This window comes from Augochlora pura, chromosome 8, assembly GCF_028453695.1.
Source record: "Augochlora pura isolate Apur16 chromosome 8, APUR_v2.2.1, whole genome shotgun sequence".
NCBI lineage: Eukaryota > Metazoa > Arthropoda > Insecta > Hymenoptera > Halictidae > Augochlora > Augochlora pura.
The window spans coordinates 4752258-4774749 of record NC_135779.1 but is presented as its reverse complement, the minus strand read 5'-3'; the positions used below and the strand labels follow the sequence as shown (position 1 = coordinate 4774749).

The window sequence follows — 22492 nt, the reverse complement described above, 5'->3', positions numbered from 1 at the left end:
CATTTTTTAGTAGCACTTACATATATCGTATAAAGACATGTATATCGATCATATCTTACAATAGTTGGTAAATTTAATTTCTATTATACAATAAAATAATCGGCAATATTTGTTTTAAAATAGCATGACCATTAATTTATTTACTATTCCTTTGTGCAGTAAAAAAATTGATTTTAGACCACTCTTTTCAATCAGTTTATATATGTTTGCATTCAAGCGATAAGAAAATCTAAAGCTCTATCACGGTCGATGTTATATTTTAAAAGTGCAGCGGACGCTTCTTCTTCGGGAAAGCCTAAATCTCGTAAAGTACATAGATTCTCATAGTAAGCTTTGGCTTTATCTTGATTGTATTCTGTGAGGGCGAGGGCCTTCTCTGCATCCTCTCCAGACATTCCTACCTCCTCTAAGGATTGCACAGCCAACAAATATTCCACAATCTTCTTATTATCTTGACCACCTAAATGGCGTATAGCGCGAGCGGCTCTTGGTAAAGGAAATCCCATATCATTTAAATGGCGTGCTAATTTTTTGTCTTCCTCTGTTAAGTCCAGTAATAAATTCACAACAGTCTCTTCACTTATTACTACTGGCTCATTTTGTTTTAATTCATGAGAACTAGCATTAGGACTTTCTAAGTTTGGCCAAGGTTTCCAATTCTGTTGTACATAATATATATAGATTTTAACATACACAATCACTGTATTTTTATTTTTATAATAAATTACATTACCTCCATCGAAGGTCTTTCTAAGTCTTTTTGTAATTCTTGAACAATTGCAGATACACTACGGTGTTTAACTGTTTCTGTTACACTGTCTTCTTCCTGATCACTTGTTTCATTTTTAATATTATCATTTTTCTCTTCTGAATGAGCATTAAATGGGTCATTAACTATTAAATCTCTGAATATACTTTCTAATCTTGCTGGTGGTGTCCATTGATATGGGGGTTGTAATACCTAAAAGATATGAATAAATGACAATTTAGTTGAATATTATGACTCAGATCTGGCAATTATTATTTCCGTATCCTGTTAACCTGAGCAAGTTCCTCCATATCATTTATTGTTTTTAATGCCATATTGTCAAATGGACTACTTGTATCATTATCAAAGTCAGCATAATCCAATCCATTTGTTTTTACATGATCTTGAAGATCATTAGCTGGTGGTGACAAAGGCTGTGGAGTAAGAATGGTTGTTTCAGGCACAGGTACATTCACAGGTTGCTGTTTTGCATTATCAGGAAGAGGTGGTGGTGAAGGAGGAGGACATTCTTCTTTTTCCTTCTTCCTTTTCTCATCTAAGCGTGTATGGCGTGCTTTGTTATTTGCTTGCCTAACTCTACGCCATTCTGTCATCTGTAATTCAAATCTATTGATCAAAATGAATTTATTCATATAGGTTTTATACAACTCTGTTTAAGTGTGACATAAAATTAATTTACATTTCTCTAGAATGTAGAAGAAGATACTCAACCTTTTCAATCACTGATTTTTCCAGAGTAAAATTATAAGTTAATTTTGACACATCAGGCAGCTTATTGTTATATACTGCTGGTAAACACACCTTTCTAGGAGGTTTATATGCTTCTGCGATTTTGACATGAACTCCGTCCATGTAAGATGCAACTAGATCACATTGCGCTGATACTGAGGAACGTGCCATATTTCACAATTAAAGGATAAATTAAACAGAAAAATAATTTGTCAAAACTTTCGATCACAAGAGACATCGGCATCATAACCTCATACTTTTATGTACATCATTCATTGTCATCCTTTTTGGATATTTTCTAAAACTTAATGCTGTATATTTTCTGAAATATACATGAAAATCAACATATCTTTAACTTGAACAATTTATACTCCATATAATGATCTGCCTTTGACAACTTACAGTGTTTTGAACTTTTAATGACTTTCAACACAGCCATATTGAATTTTGGTAAATACGACAATCGATACAACGACGAATCGATAGCGTACATTGAAATTTTGAGTTTAAATTACAATGGCGCGCTTTCTTAAAACACTGAATAGGAGAGTAGAGGCATAGAAATTCGACGAATTAAAGAAACGAACATTTATTAACAATATATTCATTTTTATTAATAACAAATATTAGTTATTGTCAACAATAAAATCACAATCAATATATATATATTTATATACATATATATAAATCCACTAAATATAACAATAATGGATACTTTCTATATACTTTCATGATTTCACAGTTTTAACAATTTTAGATCCATCTATTACAATACATAGACACTTATTGTCCGCATGAACAAATATCTGTTGGTTTTTTTTACAAAATTTTGTACCCCACTGATAAGTATTTCAGTTAACATTATATGTTGATGTAATCAATTTGCCTTGCAAAATGATTTATATAAATTAATTAAACTAAAACTATTTCCTAAGAATCATTATCGTATAACTGAATCCCTCTTACTTTTATTTTCTTTTTGTACAACAGATTGTGTATTCTTATTATCAGAAATAAGATTAGCATTTTTTATATTTTCAATGTGACTACCGACTATACCTTTCTGTAATTTCTGACCCTCTATTGCTTTCATATATGCAAGGAAAGATGTCCAAATCAAACTACAAAAACTTACATAAATTACCCGGTTGTGTTCTGGTACCAAGAAGAAATTGATAGTTTGTAGAATGGGCCATACACAAACACCAACCTGAAAATATATTATTATTACAGTATTTTCCTATAATGAATTTACTACATATATTAAACATTTATATTATAAAAATTTTACTTTATATGTAGGCAAAAACTTCTGCTTAACTTCTTGAACGCATTCTGATATTGGTTTTAGTTCTAAAAGGTTTATACCAAAGAAGAAACAACACATTGCAGCAGGACCATAGGTGACTTGTTCTACTAAAGCCTGTGAAATAAATATTTACAATTATAAATAATGCAACTTAGTATCAATTATTTTTAATAATTTTAAATATACTTTAGTAATAGCAGATTTAATATCTGATTTTGGCCAAAAATATGAGGAACATCTTATCCAACAGTAGAGGGTTGGGGCTACAAAAAAACCACCATACAAGCTGAACCTCAAAGCTTGCATATAATTTAATTCCTCGTTTCCTGCGATTTTTTGTTGCAGCAAGCTTCCGGTTGGCCATATAACGGTATAAGAAGCCATCCCCCGTACGATCGGATATTTTTGCGATACTTCGCGTAATTTTCCATAAAAGACACGCATTTTGTATCGTCACTGAAATGAAAAGTTTATTATCAATAAGGTTCAACAAATACCTTAGCAGATAAGATAATGCGAGAGAAAGTATAAATTAGTCGACTACGCAAAACTTAAAGATCGGAGTAAATTTTAAATTTTTGTTGAATTTATATTCTGTAAAAACGTATTGACAATAATTTATGTATTACATCATTATTTATGTTTTGTGTTTAGAAAACTTTTTAATTACACATCGTGCCTTTTTCTAGCACGTGACAAATAACTTCAGAGTAAACGATGCAGCGCGCCAAACAAGAGAGCGCGTGCAATCGATTGTTCAGAAATAGAGAAGTTGCACTTTCTATGTATATGTACGTTGTTGAAAAACATTTACCCACAGCTTTGTTGCTTGACTTGTCATCGACTTGGATCTATCAAATTTTTCGTTCGGACTAGAATTGATAGCCTGTCGATAACGTAAAACCACTAAAATTCATGATGTAATACTTTCGCGGAATGTGTGAAATGTCTATCTTTCTTTTTGTTTCGTCTCGCTCGCTGACACATTTTCTACGTGATCGTACCTTCCTCTGATCAAAGGACGAAATGTCGACTGCGTTACCGCGGTTTGTTCGAACGTGACGCGAGAAAACTCGCTGCACCGCGGATTTGTACGAGGTAGCAATCTCGTGAGGTTGACACATTTGGAAATGATTCGCTACTACGGAAACACGCGCATACTGTCTGAGGTGAGACTTATAAGCGACTCCGCTACTGACGATGACGAAACTGGTCGATCCATTCTTATCTGTCCTTGGTAATTTCGTGTCTTTCGAGTGCAGTTTTCCCCGTTAGTTTGATATATCACACGGACGACTACATATTGCTACTAATTACGTATAATCTGACGATATCGATAATATAGGCATTAGCCAACATGTAGTAAAAGAGAACAGTTATTAGCACGCGCGTGACGTCAATAAATCAAATAAGGTATAAACGGTTATTTAGTCGATACAAATTGAATAGGGCAATAAGGTGTAAGGAGTAACACATTTGCCAATTAAAAATTCTTTTTTCTTTTTTCATAATTGTACAGCACATACAACAGCGTCGAAAAAGTGACCTTTTTATAATGTAAATTATAAATTCTTGGTCTTTTTTGCTTGTACCATATTTTCATTTCTTTGTATTTTCCTTAAATAACTACATATTCACAAACTTAAGTAAACGTCATTGAATGCAATAACGAACATATAATATATAATATGGAAAGTATATTATAAAAAGAGTACGAGTACGCTAGTACTTATACTATATAATAAACCTTATTTATATTACGTGTGTCTACAAGTTTTGAATTCATATAATTATACATAATATACACCTAGATTGGTTTGAATGATTTCAATTCAAAACTGTGTACATAAAAAATTATATAATTCAATGAAATACGTGTATTCAAATGATTCTAAAAACAATGCTAATCTTAATTATTTATGCATATCTTATATCTTACATGCAACAATCACAAGTGAACAACTTTTTTTGTTTTGCATGCATATAAAGTTAGTTTGTACGCAGTTTGTAGATTACAAAGAATCCATTACATTATCCAATAAAAATTCAACAAAAATCGACCATGTAAATATCTTTCTCTCTCTCTTTATCTATTTTTGTAATTCTGTTCTATTTCCTCTACTTCTAATAATAAAAAAATACTGCATGTATCCAATGATCGTTATTCACATCCATTCTTTAAAATTATATACATAGAACAGCCTTTGGAAATTGTCAACAAATTTTTTACGTGATTTTGCACATTATTGGCACTGTTCGATTTATAAACCAATCAGCGATTTAAACTATACAATTTTCTCATTTGAGAAAAGCTCATCTCATTTCGCCGCGATATCAAATAAATCACAAATCCCTTCATTTTCACTAAGGTTAAAGTGATAATCTTTTTCACTAGGTGGTGGACTTAGTCTCACTAATGGTCCATAAACTGTAAACAATAATTATAAAGTTAAAGGCATACTTATAATAAGTTACACACCTATAAATTCTTACAAATTTCTTTACTTACTGTCTGAATAAAACTGATCAAATAGTTCTAAATCTTTTTGAGCAATATCTGAAATTATAATGCATAATATGATAACATTATATTTATAATATATTTATCTTATAATAATTTATATTATCTTACCCGATGTGCTAACATCACGAAGAACAATTTTTGCTTCTATTAATTCTGCATCTTCCTCCTCATCTTCATCTGATATAACAGGATCTGGTTTACTAGCTCCTTTTGGTGGTCTAAATTTGACAATTGATTAATGAATGCTTATACGTTTGCATATTCAAAAGTGTATTCACAATTATGTTGTATGATCTATACCAAAAAAATAGATTTTTCCTCTATATCTATTTTTCCCCAAGACAGATCAATTAATGTATGCTCTTTGCAGGTCAAAAATATTATCTTCCTATGTTTGATGCGAATAGAGCAATTATTTCTTATTCTATATAATTTTATTTACCTTCCTACTCTTCTCTTTGGTTTAACATTAGTCTCTTCTTTCTTTTCTTCATCTTCCTTTACCCTTTTAGTACCTTTTGCTTCTTCTTGTAATCTCATTTCTAATATTTTGCTATCATAGGACTTAGCTAATTCTGGTTGAATCATATACACTTTAATTTCATCTGTATTGCTTTTTAGAAACATTTCATAATTTACTTCTTTTTCCTCTTCCTCTGATGTCTAGTAAATAATAACATAAGCATATAATAAAATATTATGCAAAGTAGAAAACCTGTGCAAACATATAATTTATTGAGAGAAAATACCTGCGATATATTTGGTACAGTTAATTCTGTATCATCAGGTGCTTGGATTCCTAATACAAAATCATCAGGAAAATTTTCCTTTACATCTTCATAACTGATATACGCATATTTCCTATTAATTAAATCGTTTTGTATATTCTTTATACTTTGTTGAATCCATTGAGTGTGCGTATCTAGCAATTGTTCATGATCTTCTAGTTTCCTAATTTCATCTTTTAAGTCGGTCAATTTTTCACCTACTTCTTGTGTATTGCAACCTGGACCTGCACCTCTATTAATATATTTAAAACCTTATTATTTAAGAAATACAGCAGTCTATTTCGAGATTTATAAAAACGTATAAGAAACATTTAATTATGAACACTAAAAGTACATACTTCCATTGGATACTATTTTTACTTTTCTTTTCTATAAGTCCAATTCCTTCCAACACGTTTGTTATGTCATAAATACGTCTTTTTTGCCGCACTTCTAAAATATCAGCAGCCTAAAATATAAGTTTATTATCACATTTCAGCTGGTAAACTATAATCGACATTGAACGTTCTATTTCCTTTTAGGTTATGTAGGATAGCACGTTGAGATATCAAAATTTATAACACATTCGTCCAAAAACAACAGATTAGGGTGTCCTGCAGAGTGAACGTGATCTTTAAAAAGGAAGTATTCGATTATCATCAGAAATACTGATTTTAGTGTTACTTGTTTCAAAGTTCCCGCAAGCTAGAAATGGCGTGTACGCCCGCGACAACTTAACCTAGCAGGTAGGTTAACTTTTTATATTGGAACTTTCACGAAGTTACTTACTACTTTTAAGTCGAGGACACCGTCCTTTGCTTTCTGCAGTAAAGTAACAAAACGAGTTGTTAATAGGCCGAGGGACTTTTCAAATCGACTTTGTTGATTATCTGCCATTCTCGAGGTCGTTGTCAAAATTTTCAAAACTCACTATTCCCTTCGAAATTGCCGCAACACCACGGACGCCATCCTAGCTAATACGCAGGAAGTATTTAAATATGAGCGCGTCTCTAGTGTCGATATAGCGTACTCAACGTACGCATATGCAATACACGTACTTAATTATTATTGTTTTAATTATTTTCTAATATTAAAAAATGATAAGCGTGAAAGAATAACCTTAATTTGCTGAAAACATTTTTAGTATTTATATAGTCCTTTAAGTAAAGTCGTAATTATATCTGATAATGTTTCCAATATATAAAATTATATCTACCGATTTATTAACAAAAATTTTTTAAAAGGAGTCAGGTTACAATTCATTTAAAAAAATAAACTATATTATTGCTTCTAATGAACAATAGTTGAAGTTCTATGTATAATTGCAAATTGTAGATTATAAAAATTTCTTTATGTACATCAACGCTTATTTTTGTAGCAATTTTATTTAACAAAATTAGAGAAAAAACATTTTGTATGAAGATATTTTAAAAATGTGATATTTACAGTAATAGATGATCAACATTCGATTCCATGATATATTAGAATGTAGGTCACAAATTATATAAAAATTATATAAGATATAAATAATAGTAGTCTTAAAAGACTATAAATCTGGTGATTCGTTTTAATATTATGGAAAAATAAATTCATTAGTGACAGTTGCAGCATCCGGACTGAGACTAGAACTAGCAGAACTTAAAGTCTCTTCTTTGATTTTTAAATTGGAAGAATCTTTACTTCTGTCTTTCTCTTTTTCTTTTTCTTTGACTTTGTCTTTATCTTTTTCCTTCTTTTCTTTATCCTTACCATGCTTATGATCATGTTTATGCTTGTGCTTATGTTTGTGTTTCTTTTTATCTTTTTTCTTCTTCTTATTCTATAAAATATAATTTCAAAATTAAGAATACATATTACATACAAATTGTGTAAATACGCTACTAATAAAAGGTTATCTATGATATAATTTACTTTGTTGGCAGAGTCATTTTTCTGTTTGTGATCATCTAATTCTTTTTTGAACATTCCCGGTTCAAACCCAACAGGTCCCGGTGTTCCCATGATTCCAGGTAATGATGCAGAATTGTCACTATAATATTCTGATTTGACTTTACCGTCACTAGTTACGGAACTCGCTCTTTCATCCTATTCAACACAGAAAAGTGTACAATTAATAATTAATGAAGTTTATGTAAATTTTGTAACTCTTGATTATATAGCTTACATTAGGAGTCTGTTTCTGTCGTTTCACTTCAGGCAAATATTCCACTGAATTTGAAGGGCCTGGAATATCCCGACTAGGAGAAGGTTTCCTTTTGCCTATTGCGCTTGTATTATCCACTTCCACTATTGGCGGTTCATGTTTTATATGTGATATAGCCGGTTTCATCTGAAATTCACATTATCTGTATTGCGACTGTGCATTACATTACACATATTATTGCTACGTTGCTACATACATCTTGTTCAGGACTTTGTGGTCCAACTTTTTTAGGTTTAGTAATAGCAGCAATTTCAGGAATGGGCAGACACAATGGACGTTTAGAGCCGTACAAGGTGTAGTACAAATCAACCAAATCACAACGTATTTTGGGATCATGAGAAAGCATACCACTGAAAATAGTATATTAAATGATATCGCTAAAACGATTGGGTTACGTTTAGAATAAATTTATACTTACTTAATCAAGTTCCAAATACGATCAACTAATTCAGGACGATCCAAACGGTGCTTATGAGCTCTCTCAAATGGTGGATTCTCCACCATAAGCCTGACTAATCTATGTCGTACACCGGGATGTGGATCCATTTCTATCATATCTAATAAAAATTCTAGATCGTCCCATTTTCCATCCACTTTCGTAAAATCAACTAATGCCTCTAACGCTGCAATTCTAACATCTAAATGAATAAAACAAAGTAATATATGAGTAATATTCGATAGTATTTACTGGGACATATAATATTTAATCCATTGTGTACCTATAAATTGTCCATATGCAGCATATGCTCTAAAAAGATTAGGATTGCTTGGAAGATGCCCGAATTTTTGTAATATTCGTATAACCTTCAGGCAAGCAACACTGACAGTATACTTATAACATGGTAATAATTTTTCCAAATTTAAATTTCTTGTGACTTCTTCTAATATAGCTTTAGTATCAACTGATAAGGACTCAGCAGTAATAGCTGTCCTGAAAGAAAATACCATTGTATATGAAATTAGATAATTAAATAGTATTACCTGTTTGTTAGTTTATTCATCATACCCTTGTTGTATACTAATTACTGGAGTGACTGTAGCTCCAAGGGCTTCGATTAAACCGGCTCTGTAATAATTATCTGAATATCTATTTTTGCTATTATCATTGTATTTAAACAAATCCATTAGAAAGGCTAAAACTTCTGGTGGACATATGCCATGAGCATTACGTAATCCTGCCATTGCAACAGGTATAGTCTAAAATTGTAATGAGAATATTCTACAAAATATTACAAGAAAACAATTCATTGATATTAGAAAATGTTATTCTAACCTTTTGAAGAAAATAATGCTGAAAATTTTGAAAGTTATTTTGTTTGATTATACGCCTACACGATGCTGATCCAAATAATTTTCTAAAAATGGTTAACATTGCTGGTGGGCCTGCCCATGTTGCAACCATTGCATTTGCTACCTACACAAACATGTACATTTGTTGTAAGCATCGTGCTATCAATCACGTAATAAAAATGATTTGAAATGTAAGCAACCTTAGTTAAACAGTGTGCAGCTCGTAGTCTAACTTTATAATAACAATGTTCATTTTCTATAGTGTCGTTTAACGCTAATCGTGTAGGTGGTGTTGCATGATTTTGCAGTGCTTCTATAGCTTCCAATTGTGCAGTAACATCTCTTTCATGTCTTAACTGATATTGCCACTGATAATCAGGTTGTTCAATTTGAGCAGAACGCATAAGTGTCATCTCAGGGTCTAATCTTATCCATAACACTGGAGAATCGCTATAAATAAAAAGATGTTATAGTAGTATCCTTAATCAAATAATTTCCAACACCACAGAATAATATTTACTCCATAGCAGAAAGATCCATATCCACTTCTTCTCCAGTACATAACGGAATCTTTTTCTTCTTATTTCTACGACTTTTACTGTGACAAGTTATATCTGCTTTTGCAACTGTCCCTTCAATTTGTAAAGTATGTTTGAAAGTGCCATCTAACTCTTGGATATTAACTAGAAGTGGTCCTACATATTTTCTTATTCCTCTTTGATTTGTAGTATCTTGACGAATTTCTAATTCTACTGTATTCCTACAAATTTTATAATATCAAATAAGTACTCAAGAACCAGGTATTATGTGCAATATCGAAAAATTGTTATATTACCTTTTCCTGTTAAATACAAAACTTAAACTAAATTTTGCATGTCCACCAGTCCTAACCCACTGGTCTATAAACACTGCCATATCTTTACCTGTTACAGTAAAAATTGCTTTGGTGAAAACATTTGTACTAATTAGCATATGCGACCAGAGTCCTGAATCAATTTTTTGTTGTGCTGCATTAGCAGCAAGAGACAATTGTTTATTGAAAACCTGAAAAGTATTGAAATGAAATTCAACATTTTAAAAAATGTAAATGGACAATTATAAAAATATAAAATGTACCTGCAGCAGTAATTCTTGACCAATTCGATGTTCTAACATTCTAATTACTAAATGCGCCTTTTTACGAAGCACTTCTATATATTTGGGGGACATTGTATGTAAATTTCTTATTGGAAAATAAAAGCCGGGATCTGGAGCTCTTGGTGTGGGTGCTGGTGTATTGGCAGCAATGGGTAATGGTGCTGGTGGCTGGGACGGATCTAATATTATACCACCAAACTGTTCCTCATATTTTACAACTTCTTGTAATTCCTAAAATCCATACCGATATTAAACTAAACCATTTTATTTTAATAGATGCAGTGAAGAAAAGATATTTACCGATTGAACCCATTCTCGATATTCATTATTTCCAAAACACTTTTTTGCATATAAACCAGTTAAATATGTCGATATACCTTTAGGTAACCATGTATCCGACCAATTCTGCATAGATATAAAACAACCAAAAAATTGTTCAGCAACAGCTTGGGCCATAGCTTTTTTCGTAATATAAACTTGATCAATGATTGCAGTAGAGTGTAACAGATTTGTGCTATAAATGAATCACAATTTGTTTTGCATTATTTAGCTAAAATTTTAGTTAGAATATCACTTATTAATTTTACAAACTTTAGAATACTCATAGTGGCGTATGCATTGATGTCTTCATCTAATTCGTCTACAAACACTTGCTTGTAACAAGAATAGGGATATCTATTTGATAAAGTTTCTTCATAAAATTCAAATGCTTCGTGCATATACTTTGCAGACACTTTTAATGATGGCAATAATTGTGGTAAACAAAAATGTGTCACTTCATGCATGTATGGATCCACAAATATTTCAAATGGTCTAAAATATAAAATAATAATAGTTATTATACATTATATAGATTAAAATATAATTTTACATTCACTTTAATTATTTCTTTAATTCATGAACTTACCCAACTGCAAGTGCAATATTTGGGGAACATGCTGGTGTGTTAAGAACATAATGAAATGTTTTTCTTCTCATGTCTGGAGTATATACAACTTCTACAAGATCACCACAAGATATGGCTGTCATGGAATCATCAACGGTGAATTCCAATTTCCAAGTACATGGTTCAGCAAAACTATCAACACAAGGAAACCACAATCTTGATGAGTTTTCATAGCTATATGTATACATATGTGCACCTCTCTAAAAGGAATATCTCCATTAAAATATATGACATCAGATTTCAAATAAGCGTAATTTATTCATTTTACTTCTGCCAGAGTCCCTTCACAATTTGGCACAACAAAATGTACTCCTCCCTGTGGTTGCTCTAAAGAAAATTCAATACTAATTCTCAAACTTCTTCCTTCAGCAACCAAATGTGCAGCATCAGGTGGAATTTGAACAACTAACTCTCCTGCATTATTATCTGGGTCTACTCTCTGTGCTGCTGCTAAATGCATATTTGAAAAAAACTCCAATGATCGTCTACAAAAATAATGTAAATATGTTGTAGTAAATACTCATAGTAGACACTCGGCATATATATTTGACATGTAAGTATTTACTGTTTGCCATCTCCTTGACAAATGTCCAAGAATGGATCAAAGTATTGAAATGGTGCTTCGTATGTGTCATTTAAACATACTCTATAAATTCTACATTGTTTTGCATTTAATTTCACAAGTCTTAATGTATCGCGAAGAGGAACAATTGTCAGCTCAACAAAACCCTGTAAATAAAGGATATATTTATAATATAGTAGTTTAAGTAAATTTTGTTGAAAGTAAATATAATATACTTACAATGATACTTTTCCTTTGAAAGCTTATACCTGTAAGGCTCAATATTTGGTGAGCCGTAAAATAGAAAAAGAAACACTCAGTAATTTGTTAGATTAGATAAAATATTAAGAATAATAAATATTATATTTTGTAAACATAACCTAAACATATAAACAAAATTAGGATATAGAACATGCAAACATTCCTAATATTTAATATGAATAGAACCATATCGAATTATATATCCACGTAAACGTCAAAATTCATCAGCAATCGTTGTTTACAATAAAAATTTCTTGAAGATACTTATAATTTATATGGTCGGCTATTATCGGCCGTTCGTTCCTTCTTCATGATTCCATTTATGTGATTTCATCAAGTTAAATAATTTATTTCTGTATCTTGTTAAAGATCGTTCCATATATAAATGTTTTTCATATAATTCACATTTAGAAATTAGATTTCTTGCGCGAAGGAAGCAAACAACATCCATTCAATCATTGGTTATGTTATGTACATAATTTACATTGGAGTAGTAGTACAGGACTTGCAGGAAGAGTGCGTTGTTGTTCGTTATTCATGATGGTGTTCAGTACGGTTTGGAGAAGTGAGGTGAAATTATTGAAATAGATAAAATTTCGTCAAATATGATAAAACATCAATTTATTTACATATAATAGTTACTCACAAGGATGTAACGTTTAATTTTCTGTGCTGTATCATACATTTTTACATTAGATATTGAACTTATGTTATAGTTAATAAAATTACAAACAAGTGAACAATCTGAACATTTGATAGGATCGTGGATGCAAACTATAAAACTTATCAGCTGTTCAAACTTATTAAATACTACCACTTACTATATGTTGCTGCAATAGTTGCTACACCATTATTTAGCGCACATATAAATAATTATTAATATATAAATATTGCAATTTTACAAATGGATAAAATGCAATCAAGTACGATGTAAGTGACATCGAAATCATGTTTTGATCTATTACAAGTCTATAATTTTAATAAAATGTGATTGTAACAATATATAATTATGATTCGGATGTGTTGGAAAATAAAATAAAAGTTCTAAAATTATTATGTCAGTTATGTTTAATTATTTGTTTCTACCAACCATGAAGGTCTCAAATGATTAATTTATTTTCAAATCAAATTATTTTTTTCAGACCAGAAGATCATGATACAGCCGATGAGAGTTTACCTGCAGTAACTGCTAGTTTAGAACTACTCACAGTAGATACGAATTTGCCGTATCCAGAAAGAAAAAGAGCGACCAGAAGGAAAACAATTTGCATTGATCCAAATGAAAGTCTTAATAGAAGGTATAGTGTTGTTTTTCATAATATATCTGAAGTCTTAGGGGATGCAAGTAGTCTTATCATACAAAATATTTATATGTACATGTATCGTTAGATGCAGTTTAAGACCAAGAAAAAGAAGTTGTACAGAAAACGAAAAAAATGATAAACAGAACAAAACACAAGAAGTAGATGTTAAAAATTATTATTTAAATAAAAATCTAAAACGAAAATTAAATACTCTGGAAACAATTTATGAAGAAAAAGATGATGCAAGTGAAAATGGTACGTTTATGAGTGTAAAAAGATATAAGCGAATGATACAATTTCAAAATAAACCTACAGATTGTAAATTAAAGAAAAGGAGAGCAAGAATTAAGAAAGTATTTGGATTGAATGTTAGCTTTAAGCGGAGATGCGCATCCATGCAGATGTTACTGGATAAACTTAATAGTATTAGAGCAGAAACCTCAACAAAGATAGATAATGAGGCAAAATGATTGCTAATACAAAAGTATTAAAATGTACAATGCAGACTAAGTTGTAACAAACAATATTTATTGAAGAGAATTTTTTTTGTAATCTAACTTTGTGGTTCACTTTTTACTCAATTTTAAAAATTTTTGTATAATTATATCAATTTATATGCTTCAAAAGTGCATACAAGAGTACTTATAGTGATACCAATAGAAAGAATTGACTTTCACATCGCATTTTTTTGGTATTTGAAGATGTAATATCACTTGTGCTATATGTGTTTACTTTGTAAGTCATAATAACACTTATACAAATATAATACTATATTTTGTTTACATATCAAATGACATTGGTTCAAGTATGTTTTATATACTTGAATTTGCTCTACTCACTTATCTATGAATTTACTTAACTGTACTTCCTTTACTGCATTTATATTATTCTGTATTTAAATAATAACATAAAGTTCATATTCTGTCAATTGGTTTTGTGTTACACTTTTCTAATAATAGACGAACATGCATCTTTTGAAATACATTTTGGGTAACAATGAACAGAATATTCAACAGACATGTAAAATTACATAAACTAAATAAGACTGATGAATTAAATAAATGCTCTGAGTATTTATTTAATATTTTACATCTACTGGAAATGAAAACAGTAACAATTGGAATGTATTCTTTTCTATAAATATACTATATTTTGTATCATGAATGATGTACAATTGTATTTATAGTATCAAAATATATAGTTTCATAAGGGCATAATATAAAATATAATAAACTTAAGTTCATATTTACATGGAATAGAATAATGAAACATTGAAATAATACTAACAGCAATAATACTATTTTTTTTATGTGTTACCTATCCTTGCAATGCATTTTATTGAATGTTCATTGCAACCAACATATTCTCTGAGCATTCCTTTGGTTTCCTCATACTCTTTACTATCAAGATTAACACATGCACACCTAGATTGTTGTGAATTTGGAGATTCAAATAACATTCTTGGTACTCCAACCCAATCTCTTGCTATTCCTCCACTAAAAGAAATAGTTCAAACAATCTTCATGAAAGAAAATATTTTTACAAAAATTATTTACCTCATCTTAGAACACCAAACTATAGTTCCAGAGTTTGGATTCCATTCTATATTACATGGAGGAAACATTCTTTTCCTATGTTCCTCTTCAAATTCGACTTCTTTAGCCTGTTTTAACATTCTTTTTATATTATGCGATACTTCAGTTGGGCTACCATCATCATGGTAGTGTCTACCACTTAGCTTGCCTATACCCAAGGAAACATTTTTAATGTCAGAAATATTTATATATCCCGGTATATTTTTATTTTGGATATGTAAGCTGATGACAGCAAACCTTTGTAAATATAGTTTTCTTTATAAAATTTTACCCAGTCATTTAATGCTTTTATTTGTTGCAAAGATAATGAAGACACGTCATCTGTTAAACCTTTATCATTAAATTCTCCTGTGATAAAAGCTAATGAGGCATCTCGACCTACAAATACATGTATTAAATGGACATGATATAGTCTACACAGATAAAATTTTATCACAATTAGTACCGGTGAAGACATGATAACTTGCTCCAGGTCCATAATGTTTGGCACCTTTAGTAACATCGAAAACTTGACCTAATATTGAAATATATAAACCATCTTCCAAGTTTATATACTTTTTCAGTTCATTTTCCGTAAATACTTTGTTGCCCACATTAGTTTCTGAAATTGTGTTCGGCTTTCTATTCAAACTGGAATAAATATTACCAATAATATTTATTCCTTTCAGCATAAAGTCATCAAATTTGATTCTGTTCAGGTAATCATGCGAATATAGAAAATATGTGGATACGAATAATGGAAATAACCAAAAATACTTGGAGAACATAATTTCGTTAATAAAATATCTACATTCACAACACAAACACTTCTATATTTTTCAAATATAGAAATCAATAATTGAGAAAAGCAGGAACAATATAATTAACGCAACTGTTTAAAATTTCTTGAACAAAAAATGATCAAAACATACATAATTCCTCTGAGAATGCTCTATGTACGTCTGTGCACAGCTGTGTACATCAGTACGTCACAGAATGCCGCAAAACATACATAGTTAGTATGTACAGTAGTGCTCCGCCATATAGCCAGTGGCAAAGGGCTCAGAAAATTGAGGTATGGTACAGACACTGTCTTTCTCTGATTGGTGGACGCTCCACAGCTAAGCAGTGCTGCCCTCATAGTTTCAGACAAAGAGAGGTAATAGCGAGTGAGCAAGAGAGCACGACATCAGAAATCTGAAACACGCAGCGCGATATTCGACTCATAAAAGATAATTAATTACCCGAAATGCAAAATTTAATGTATAAATGTCATTTTTAAAGAAAACCAAAAGATTGTATGGAAAAATTGGATAATTGCAATTTAAAGTAACAGGAAGATTCAGTCTAGTAATAATTAAGATTGCTCAGAGGTTTCGAGGGTACGGGGGATAGTGTCCTCGAGTTACCCGAATTGCAAACTTTATAAATATGTTGATTAATTATTACGTTAGCTTCACTTGTTTGCGATTCGTTTTTAACTTCGACACAGCCTTCTACGGTGGGCGATTCTGCTTGTGCAATCTCTCGGATAAGTCCAAACGTACATCCGAGATTGGGTGAGTTATCATGCGGGGTGGGAAAACACGCATGATAACTCGTAGATGGAGTGCCAGGCAAACGGATGCGCGAAAAGGGTGAGATCGCAAACGCGGATGAGTGAGACGGCTAGGTTTCTTGCCGTGCGGACACTCACACAATAAAATTTGCTACTTTTGTCTATCTCTCTTGATCATCACCCGTTCTTTTTCTAAATCAACTGCGCGTAGCTGGGTTCACATTAAAATGGTGGGGATAAAAAAGCGCAATATGGTGAGGTAGAAATGGCTCGATATGGTGAAGCATCACTGTACCACGATGATATGTACATGCCATAGACTGGGCGGTATATATACATACACCGTGGTTAGTACATAATGAATCTATCCTAAACGGAACGCGAAAGGCGGGTCATATAAATTCTTTCTCATTTTTCACTTTATAATATAATATTATACAAAATCCTAATGACTAAATGTCTGTACATATATGTATATGAAAGTGCATACGCATGCATGCGTATGTATACTTAATCACTTAATTATTTGAATACACACTCGACAAAAGATTTTTGTTTAAGAAGAATAATTGTAATACAACTATCTTTTCCGATAGTTCTTTAACGACATGTATTGCTGCGAATAAGGTTCAAAATATACTGTTCAAAATTTAAATGTTAAGTATTAAATTTCAAAATTGCAACTTACAACGTAGATAACGAACAAGGATTTAAAATGTGTTGAATTTAATAATCATCCAATAGAGAAAATGTTTATAATAAATTACGAACAATGGCGCTTGAAAAAACATTCTAAGAGGAAAATAATTATAAATAACAATTACTTCAAGTAAAAAATTTGAATGTACGAATTTCACCGCCTATTGAGCCTATTACGCTACCTCCTTTGCCAAGTTGGCATATGTATTTTGTCTCCTCTTTTGCTTCGAGTAGTCGATGCGTACTTTCATCGAATCCTTACGAATAAATATCATTCTAACATAAATACGCACTGACATACGCTAAGACGCGTATCTTCTCATTTACGTTCTATGTTTACTAAAAAAAAATTGGTCAAATTCTACGGTTCTGCTACTATAACGTTTCGTTAGCGAGTGACTCAACCTCATCTAATGAAATAATACATAAAATCGAAATATCATCTTTATGGTGTATAGAACCGTTTCTTATCAGATGCAATAGATAAGTCGTTCTATGGGACTTTGAACCAAAAGCGGCTTTAAAGAAAAGAGATTAGGAACAGGTATGTATGTATGTACAGTGCAATTAGAATAAGGATAGCGGTAAGAGAGGGAAGCGGGACAATGCACGCAGGGCGGAAGTGAGAAACCACTCGTTGCAAATGGCAGACGTATGATACCGTCTAACTTATTTTTCTGGTGTATCCGTGGCAGTGGATTACAATTTTAGATGTTTGTGGATCGTGTCGTTTGACAAGATTAAACACTACTGCGCGTCGAAACATTGGTAATCAAGAAATTCAACAGCGATGGCGAAGCTGGTGAACGTTTGGCGGGACGATGACCCGGTCGATTTGACGCGAAGACAAATGCCGTTGATTGTTGATGAGAATCTCACGGTGAGCACAATTTCCATCCGTCAACATTCTCAAATTCATTTATTAGTCCATTCAAAATTAATGGCTTAATAGGACTTACGTAATAGCATTCTATGATATTTCTGACTTAACCTAAACGTGACTATGATTGCATGCCTATGGTATAACTAATTAGGAGTACTGTGTTTAATGTCGGTACATATTTCGCTTAACAATCGTCGATTGTTGGTAACCGAGGGTGATTCATGTTTCTACGAATCGATAGTAACATTTCAAGTTTCATTCATTCTATTATTGCGATTTTAAACTCGCTTGTTTTCTTGTGAAAATAAAGAATGTCAAACGGAGTTGTTTTTTTAATGGATTGATTAGATATGTACCATATAACGAATGAAATGAAAATTTGAGGAATAAAATTATCAACATCTGTGATGTTAAAATTATTTATATCAATATAAAATAATATACAAGATAAATAAAATTGTATAATTCTCACAAAAATCAGTTCAATATTTTTCACATTTGGCATTTAATTATTTTACGTTTTCATTGAAGTAATATACAGCTTCTGAAAAAAATCACCTACTTAAATTTTAGTTAAGTAAAAAACGAAGAAAGTGAATTTATAGTTTGATATTATTAAATAATTTTGATTTGTTCTGTAGATGATTATGGATATAAATGGTTTAGGAGCAATCTGTGATAATCCATTAGTCCGTGGCAAACAGCTTGATGAATTTACTAAAAAATTGGACATGCTTACAAAGGAAGAAATCAAAGCATCGTTTAAAGTAACATGCAAAGATATGCTTGCAATTTTGGGCCAAGCTGTGCCATGTATTGGTTGTAGGAGAAGGTAAAAAAAATATCATATTTGTATGCAATAATGTTGCTTCTATAATGGATTCAACATTTTATATTTTATGTATTTAGTGTTGAGAGATTGTTCTATGACTTGATGAAATCAGGGCATCCGGCGTTAGATCCTTTGGTAATTACACCTGAAGGTTTATTGTCAATAAAAGATGATGTTTTGGGATCACCACAGTTATTGTGTACAATGTTACAAGGACATAGGTAATAAACGAATGCTGTAATATATCTACTATAAGTATGCAAAATCTATAAAAATTTGTTTACTGTGCAGCACAAGGTTAAATAGTTTAGTTGAAAGACAGCCTAGAAGTAAAAAGTCACGAAGATGTGTACTTCATTCATTGGAAATTCAACGTATGAGACCACTCCCAAGCGCGTGGCGGGAAGTGTGGGATTGTATGGAACTTCCATGTCGTCAGGAACTAGCTCTGATAGAAACTGATACCCTTGATGCTACATTGGACACATATTTACGCAAACATCGGTAAGATTATAAATATTATATTTAAAATGTATATGTAATTAAAATTTTTTCTTATTATGTTTTTACAGATTCTGTGGCGAATGTCGAACAAAAGTGTTACTAGCATCTTCTTTGTTGACAACAGAACCTGAACCAACTAAAGAAACAGGTTATGTAGCTGCTCTATACTCTGGAATTAAACGTTGCATACGAGATAGACATGTACATTTACCTACTAGTACAGATTATATTAATACATTAATTGGTCGTGCTCAACCAGAACTTATGGGAAGGTACATATTTATGGAAGTTTTTTTTATTAAGGAGATTGGTATAGTATTTAGTCACTTTAGAACTTTTACAATTGTAGAGAACGACATGCGAAAACGTTAGAAATTGCTCAGGAAGAAGTACTTACATGTTTAGGGATATGTATTGCTGAACGGTTGCATAGAGTTCATCGACGTTTACGGGAAGAAGAAACTGTGTGCAAAGTGTTAGCTGCTGTTGCAGTGGATGCATTATCCAGAAATTTTGAAGTATAAATAGTAAAGCTAATTCTTGGTGTGCATTAACAAATGCATTTGTACATGGTTAAATGATTCTTTATAGATGGCTGTAGAAGTTAAGCAAGGTATTTCTCAATTAGAACTTCTTTATGAGGAACTAACAAGAGAAGAAATAGCAAAGAAACAACGCCGAGAAAAATTACGTTTGAAACGTAAAAAGAAGAAAGAACGTCGTTACGAAACAGAAGAGAAGGAAAACACGTGCGAGGTAAATAATAACTTAGCATTTCAAGTAGCATCTAAACTATAAAATGTGTTTAGTCATTCATTTAATTTTATATGTACAGTGCTTAAGTAAAAGGCAAAGTGGTAACAGTGAAATACAGTGCGTTTGTGCAGATTCAAAACTTACAACCCAGAATATAGATCGACATAAGGTATGATATCAATGTTGTTCAATTGTACATACGTATATAACATGTTACGAATATGTTTCTATTTTTCAGTTACAAATATTAGATCCTAAAAATGAGGGACCACCTACGTGTAAATGTCCAGATTGCATAAAAAAGTCAAAATCTAGTATATCACAATCACAAAGTCAGACTCAGTTAGCATTCCCAAAAAAATCGTCAAACTTAGAAAAAAATAGTGTTAAGAAAGATTCTTCTGAATTAAAATCGAAATTTACCACGAATCAAATAAAAAAGCATAACACTCCCGTTAAAAATCTTTCCGAAGAAGAATTATTTGAAGCTTGCGAGTCATGTAAGGTAATGATACAATATATCAATACATGTTACATGCATGTTTCAACGTGATTTGTAAGATTTATATGTTGTTCAATGTGTAGGATTGTGCGGAGAAAATTGAAGATGATGACTGGCACAGTCTGGAGGACTGTAAAACTCCGATGACTAAAGATATAGTACACGCGTGGATAGGAAAACCAAGCAAAAGATATATGTGGATAGAAATGAAAAAACGTTTTGAATTGTCGATGTCAGAAAGAAAAAGTCGTTCTTCAAGTGAACAATCATCGCAGGACTGTGGATATTCCTCAGAACACAATATTAGTAGTTCTTCTCTTCCTAGTACACCCGAAGGATCTGAAGTAGCTTGCAGTGATGGATGTTGTAACCATGAAAGAGATTGTCACGATATACGAACATCTGATAAACTTGTTCATTCCAATTCTAGCATCTCGTTACTAAAGGAAAAGGGAGGTGGTTTAACACTTACACAGATGTTAGAAGTAAATGTTTTATGTTTTGCGATTGTATTTTTATGAAGTTATTATCATTTTGATAGTAACAGATTTTTATCTTATTCTCAGGAATCCCATTTATCAGATGATGAAGAAAAAGAAAGTTATATTCCAGCAGAGGAAGTATTGGAGTTCAAATCGCGAATGTGTCAGGTTCTTGAAAAACGACAAGAACTTCGTCAAACACTTAGAAAACGTTTCGCTATCTTATGCAGCCATCATAAACCCTTTACCATTCCTAATTAAAAGTTTCTACTAGGTACAGTTATTTAATAGAATACAATCTTTCTTTTTTACATTGATTTACTGCCAATAGAGACATGAATGCAATAGATGTATTTTGGATAATTGTTATTATTGAAGGACACAACCTTCTTGTGTGAATAAAATATCGTTGGAGATGTACATCGTAAAAGTCATATGATATGGTTTATTTGTTAGCAGAAAACTACATTTAATGAACTAGAGGTATCACGAAATGATTATGCCTTGAATTTTGTTGTTTTCTATACAGCTGAATTCAAAAGAAATAAAAGACAACTTTGTAGATGAAACTGTAATTATAAAGGAATTAAATTGAAGATATAATGTCGATTAACTCTGACTCTTATCAAATTATCCATAAGTGAATGTTCTATATCAGTGTTCAGAGTTAAAGGGAACTTATTTCTTTGTGCTTGTATAATTAAACATAGTTATGTGTATAAGCACGTACTAGCTAGAAAATTGCTAAATCAATTTAATTGCACGTAATAAATCATTGTATAAAAGATGATCTTCATTAATTACTACATACTTTCATGAGAGTTTTATGTGTCTGAAAGTAGTAGTTATGGGTTACTTTTTGTAACAAATTCGATGTAAATGTTAAAATAATTACAATATT

The 22492-nt window shown here is 31.4% G+C and overlaps 7 protein-coding genes across 14 annotated transcripts; 2 read left to right on the top strand and 5 right to left on the bottom strand.

The window, feature by feature from the left end:
- Window positions 1–41: 41 nt before the first annotated feature.
- Window positions 42–1956, bottom strand: LOC144474266 (uncharacterized). 3 transcript variants are annotated; one of them, XM_078188959.1, is made up of 5 exons: window positions 1901–1956; window positions 1481–1820; window positions 1042–1362; window positions 734–961; window positions 42–659 (listed from the first exon to the last, which is right to left on the bottom strand). In XM_078188959.1, the coding sequence occupies exons 2-5, from the start codon at window positions 1667–1669 to the stop codon at window positions 213–215; spliced, it is 1185 nt and encodes a 394-aa protein (XP_078045085.1). In that variant the 5' UTR covers window positions 1670–1820; window positions 1901–1956; the 3' UTR covers window positions 42–212. The 3 variants fall into 3 exon arrangements, with proteins under 3 accessions (XP_078045085.1, XP_078045086.1, XP_078045087.1); XM_078188960.1 differs by lacking the exon at window positions 1901–1956 and having other exon boundaries at window positions 1481–1888; XM_078188961.1 differs by lacking the exon at window positions 1901–1956 and having other exon boundaries at window positions 1042–1375; window positions 1481–1545.
- Window positions 1957–2092: 136 nt separating this feature from the next.
- Window positions 2093–4000, bottom strand: LOC144474048 (mpv17-like protein). 3 transcript variants are annotated; one of them, XM_078188513.1, is made up of 4 exons: window positions 3812–4000; window positions 2994–3263; window positions 2790–2921; window positions 2093–2708 (listed from the first exon to the last, which is right to left on the bottom strand). In XM_078188513.1, exons 2-4 carry the CDS (start codon window positions 3249–3251, stop codon window positions 2439–2441), a joined length of 660 nt encoding a protein of 219 aa, XP_078044639.1. In that variant the 5' UTR covers window positions 3252–3263; window positions 3812–4000; the 3' UTR covers window positions 2093–2438. The 3 variants fall into 3 exon arrangements, with proteins under 3 accessions (XP_078044639.1, XP_078044641.1, XP_078044640.1); XM_078188515.1 differs by lacking the exon at window positions 3812–4000 and adding an exon at window positions 3626–3781; XM_078188514.1 differs by lacking the exon at window positions 3812–4000 and adding an exon at window positions 3622–3768.
- Window positions 4001–5099: 1099 nt separating this feature from the next.
- LOC144474046 (transcription factor E2F5) lies at window positions 5100–7017 on the bottom strand. Its single transcript, XM_078188511.1, has 7 exons — window positions 6888–7017; window positions 6458–6567; window positions 6081–6351; window positions 5774–5994; window positions 5440–5549; window positions 5317–5364; window positions 5100–5235 (listed from the first exon to the last, which is right to left on the bottom strand). The coding sequence occupies exons 1-7, from the start codon at window positions 6993–6995 to the stop codon at window positions 5126–5128; spliced, it is 978 nt and encodes a 325-aa protein (XP_078044637.1). The 5' UTR covers window positions 6996–7017; the 3' UTR covers window positions 5100–5125.
- Taf2 (TATA-box binding protein associated factor 2) lies at window positions 6989–12958 on the bottom strand. 2 transcript variants are annotated; one of them, XM_078188510.1, is made up of 20 exons: window positions 12766–12958; window positions 12477–12531; window positions 12240–12403; window positions 11943–12159; window positions 11636–11874; window positions 11320–11541; window positions 11029–11242; window positions 10708–10959; window positions 10427–10635; window positions 10112–10351; window positions 9792–10041; window positions 9575–9715; window positions 9308–9498; window positions 9021–9232; window positions 8720–8939; window positions 8498–8651; window positions 8263–8427; window positions 8010–8183; window positions 7848–7917; window positions 6989–7072 (listed from the first exon to the last, which is right to left on the bottom strand). In XM_078188510.1, exons 1-20 carry the CDS (start codon window positions 12807–12809, stop codon window positions 7029–7031), a joined length of 3477 nt encoding a protein of 1158 aa, XP_078044636.1. In that variant the 5' UTR covers window positions 12810–12958; the 3' UTR covers window positions 6989–7028. The 2 variants fall into 2 exon arrangements, with proteins under 2 accessions (XP_078044636.1, XP_078044635.1); XM_078188509.1 differs by lacking the exon at window positions 6989–7072 and having other exon boundaries at window positions 7563–7917.
- A 96-nt stretch (window positions 12959–13054) lies between these two features.
- Window positions 13055–14810, top strand: LOC144474051 (uncharacterized). Of its 2 annotated transcripts, XM_078188517.1 has the most exons (4): window positions 13055–13427; window positions 13640–13795; window positions 13887–14056; window positions 14117–14810. In XM_078188517.1, exons 1-4 carry the CDS (start codon window positions 13402–13404, stop codon window positions 14269–14271), a joined length of 507 nt encoding a protein of 168 aa, XP_078044643.1. In that variant the 5' UTR covers window positions 13055–13401; the 3' UTR covers window positions 14272–14810. The 2 variants fall into 2 exon arrangements, with proteins under 2 accessions (XP_078044643.1, XP_078044642.1); XM_078188516.1 differs by having other exon boundaries at window positions 13887–14810.
- Window positions 14811–14956: 146 nt separating this feature from the next.
- Window positions 14957–16420, bottom strand: LOC144474047 (neuferricin). Its single transcript, XM_078188512.1, has 4 exons — window positions 15842–16420; window positions 15634–15774; window positions 15358–15544; window positions 14957–15297 (listed from the first exon to the last, which is right to left on the bottom strand). The coding sequence occupies exons 1-4, from the start codon at window positions 16161–16163 to the stop codon at window positions 15108–15110; spliced, it is 840 nt and encodes a 279-aa protein (XP_078044638.1). The 5' UTR covers window positions 16164–16420; the 3' UTR covers window positions 14957–15107.
- Window positions 16421–17984: 1564 nt separating this feature from the next.
- LOC144474220 (gametogenetin-binding protein 2-like) lies at window positions 17985–22470 on the top strand. 2 transcript variants are annotated; one of them, XM_078188892.1, is made up of 12 exons: window positions 17985–18176; window positions 18328–18512; window positions 19157–19347; window positions 19425–19568; window positions 19639–19851; window positions 19920–20123; window positions 20201–20369; window positions 20443–20607; window positions 20687–20776; window positions 20846–21112; window positions 21193–21594; window positions 21676–22470. In XM_078188892.1, the coding sequence occupies exons 2-12, from the start codon at window positions 18423–18425 to the stop codon at window positions 21850–21852; spliced, it is 2112 nt and encodes a 703-aa protein (XP_078045018.1). In that variant the 5' UTR covers window positions 17985–18176; window positions 18328–18422; the 3' UTR covers window positions 21853–22470. The 2 variants fall into 2 exon arrangements, with proteins under 2 accessions (XP_078045018.1, XP_078045017.1); XM_078188891.1 differs by lacking the exon at window positions 17985–18176 and having other exon boundaries at window positions 18233–18512.
- The last annotated feature ends 22 nt before the right edge of the window (window positions 22471–22492 follow it).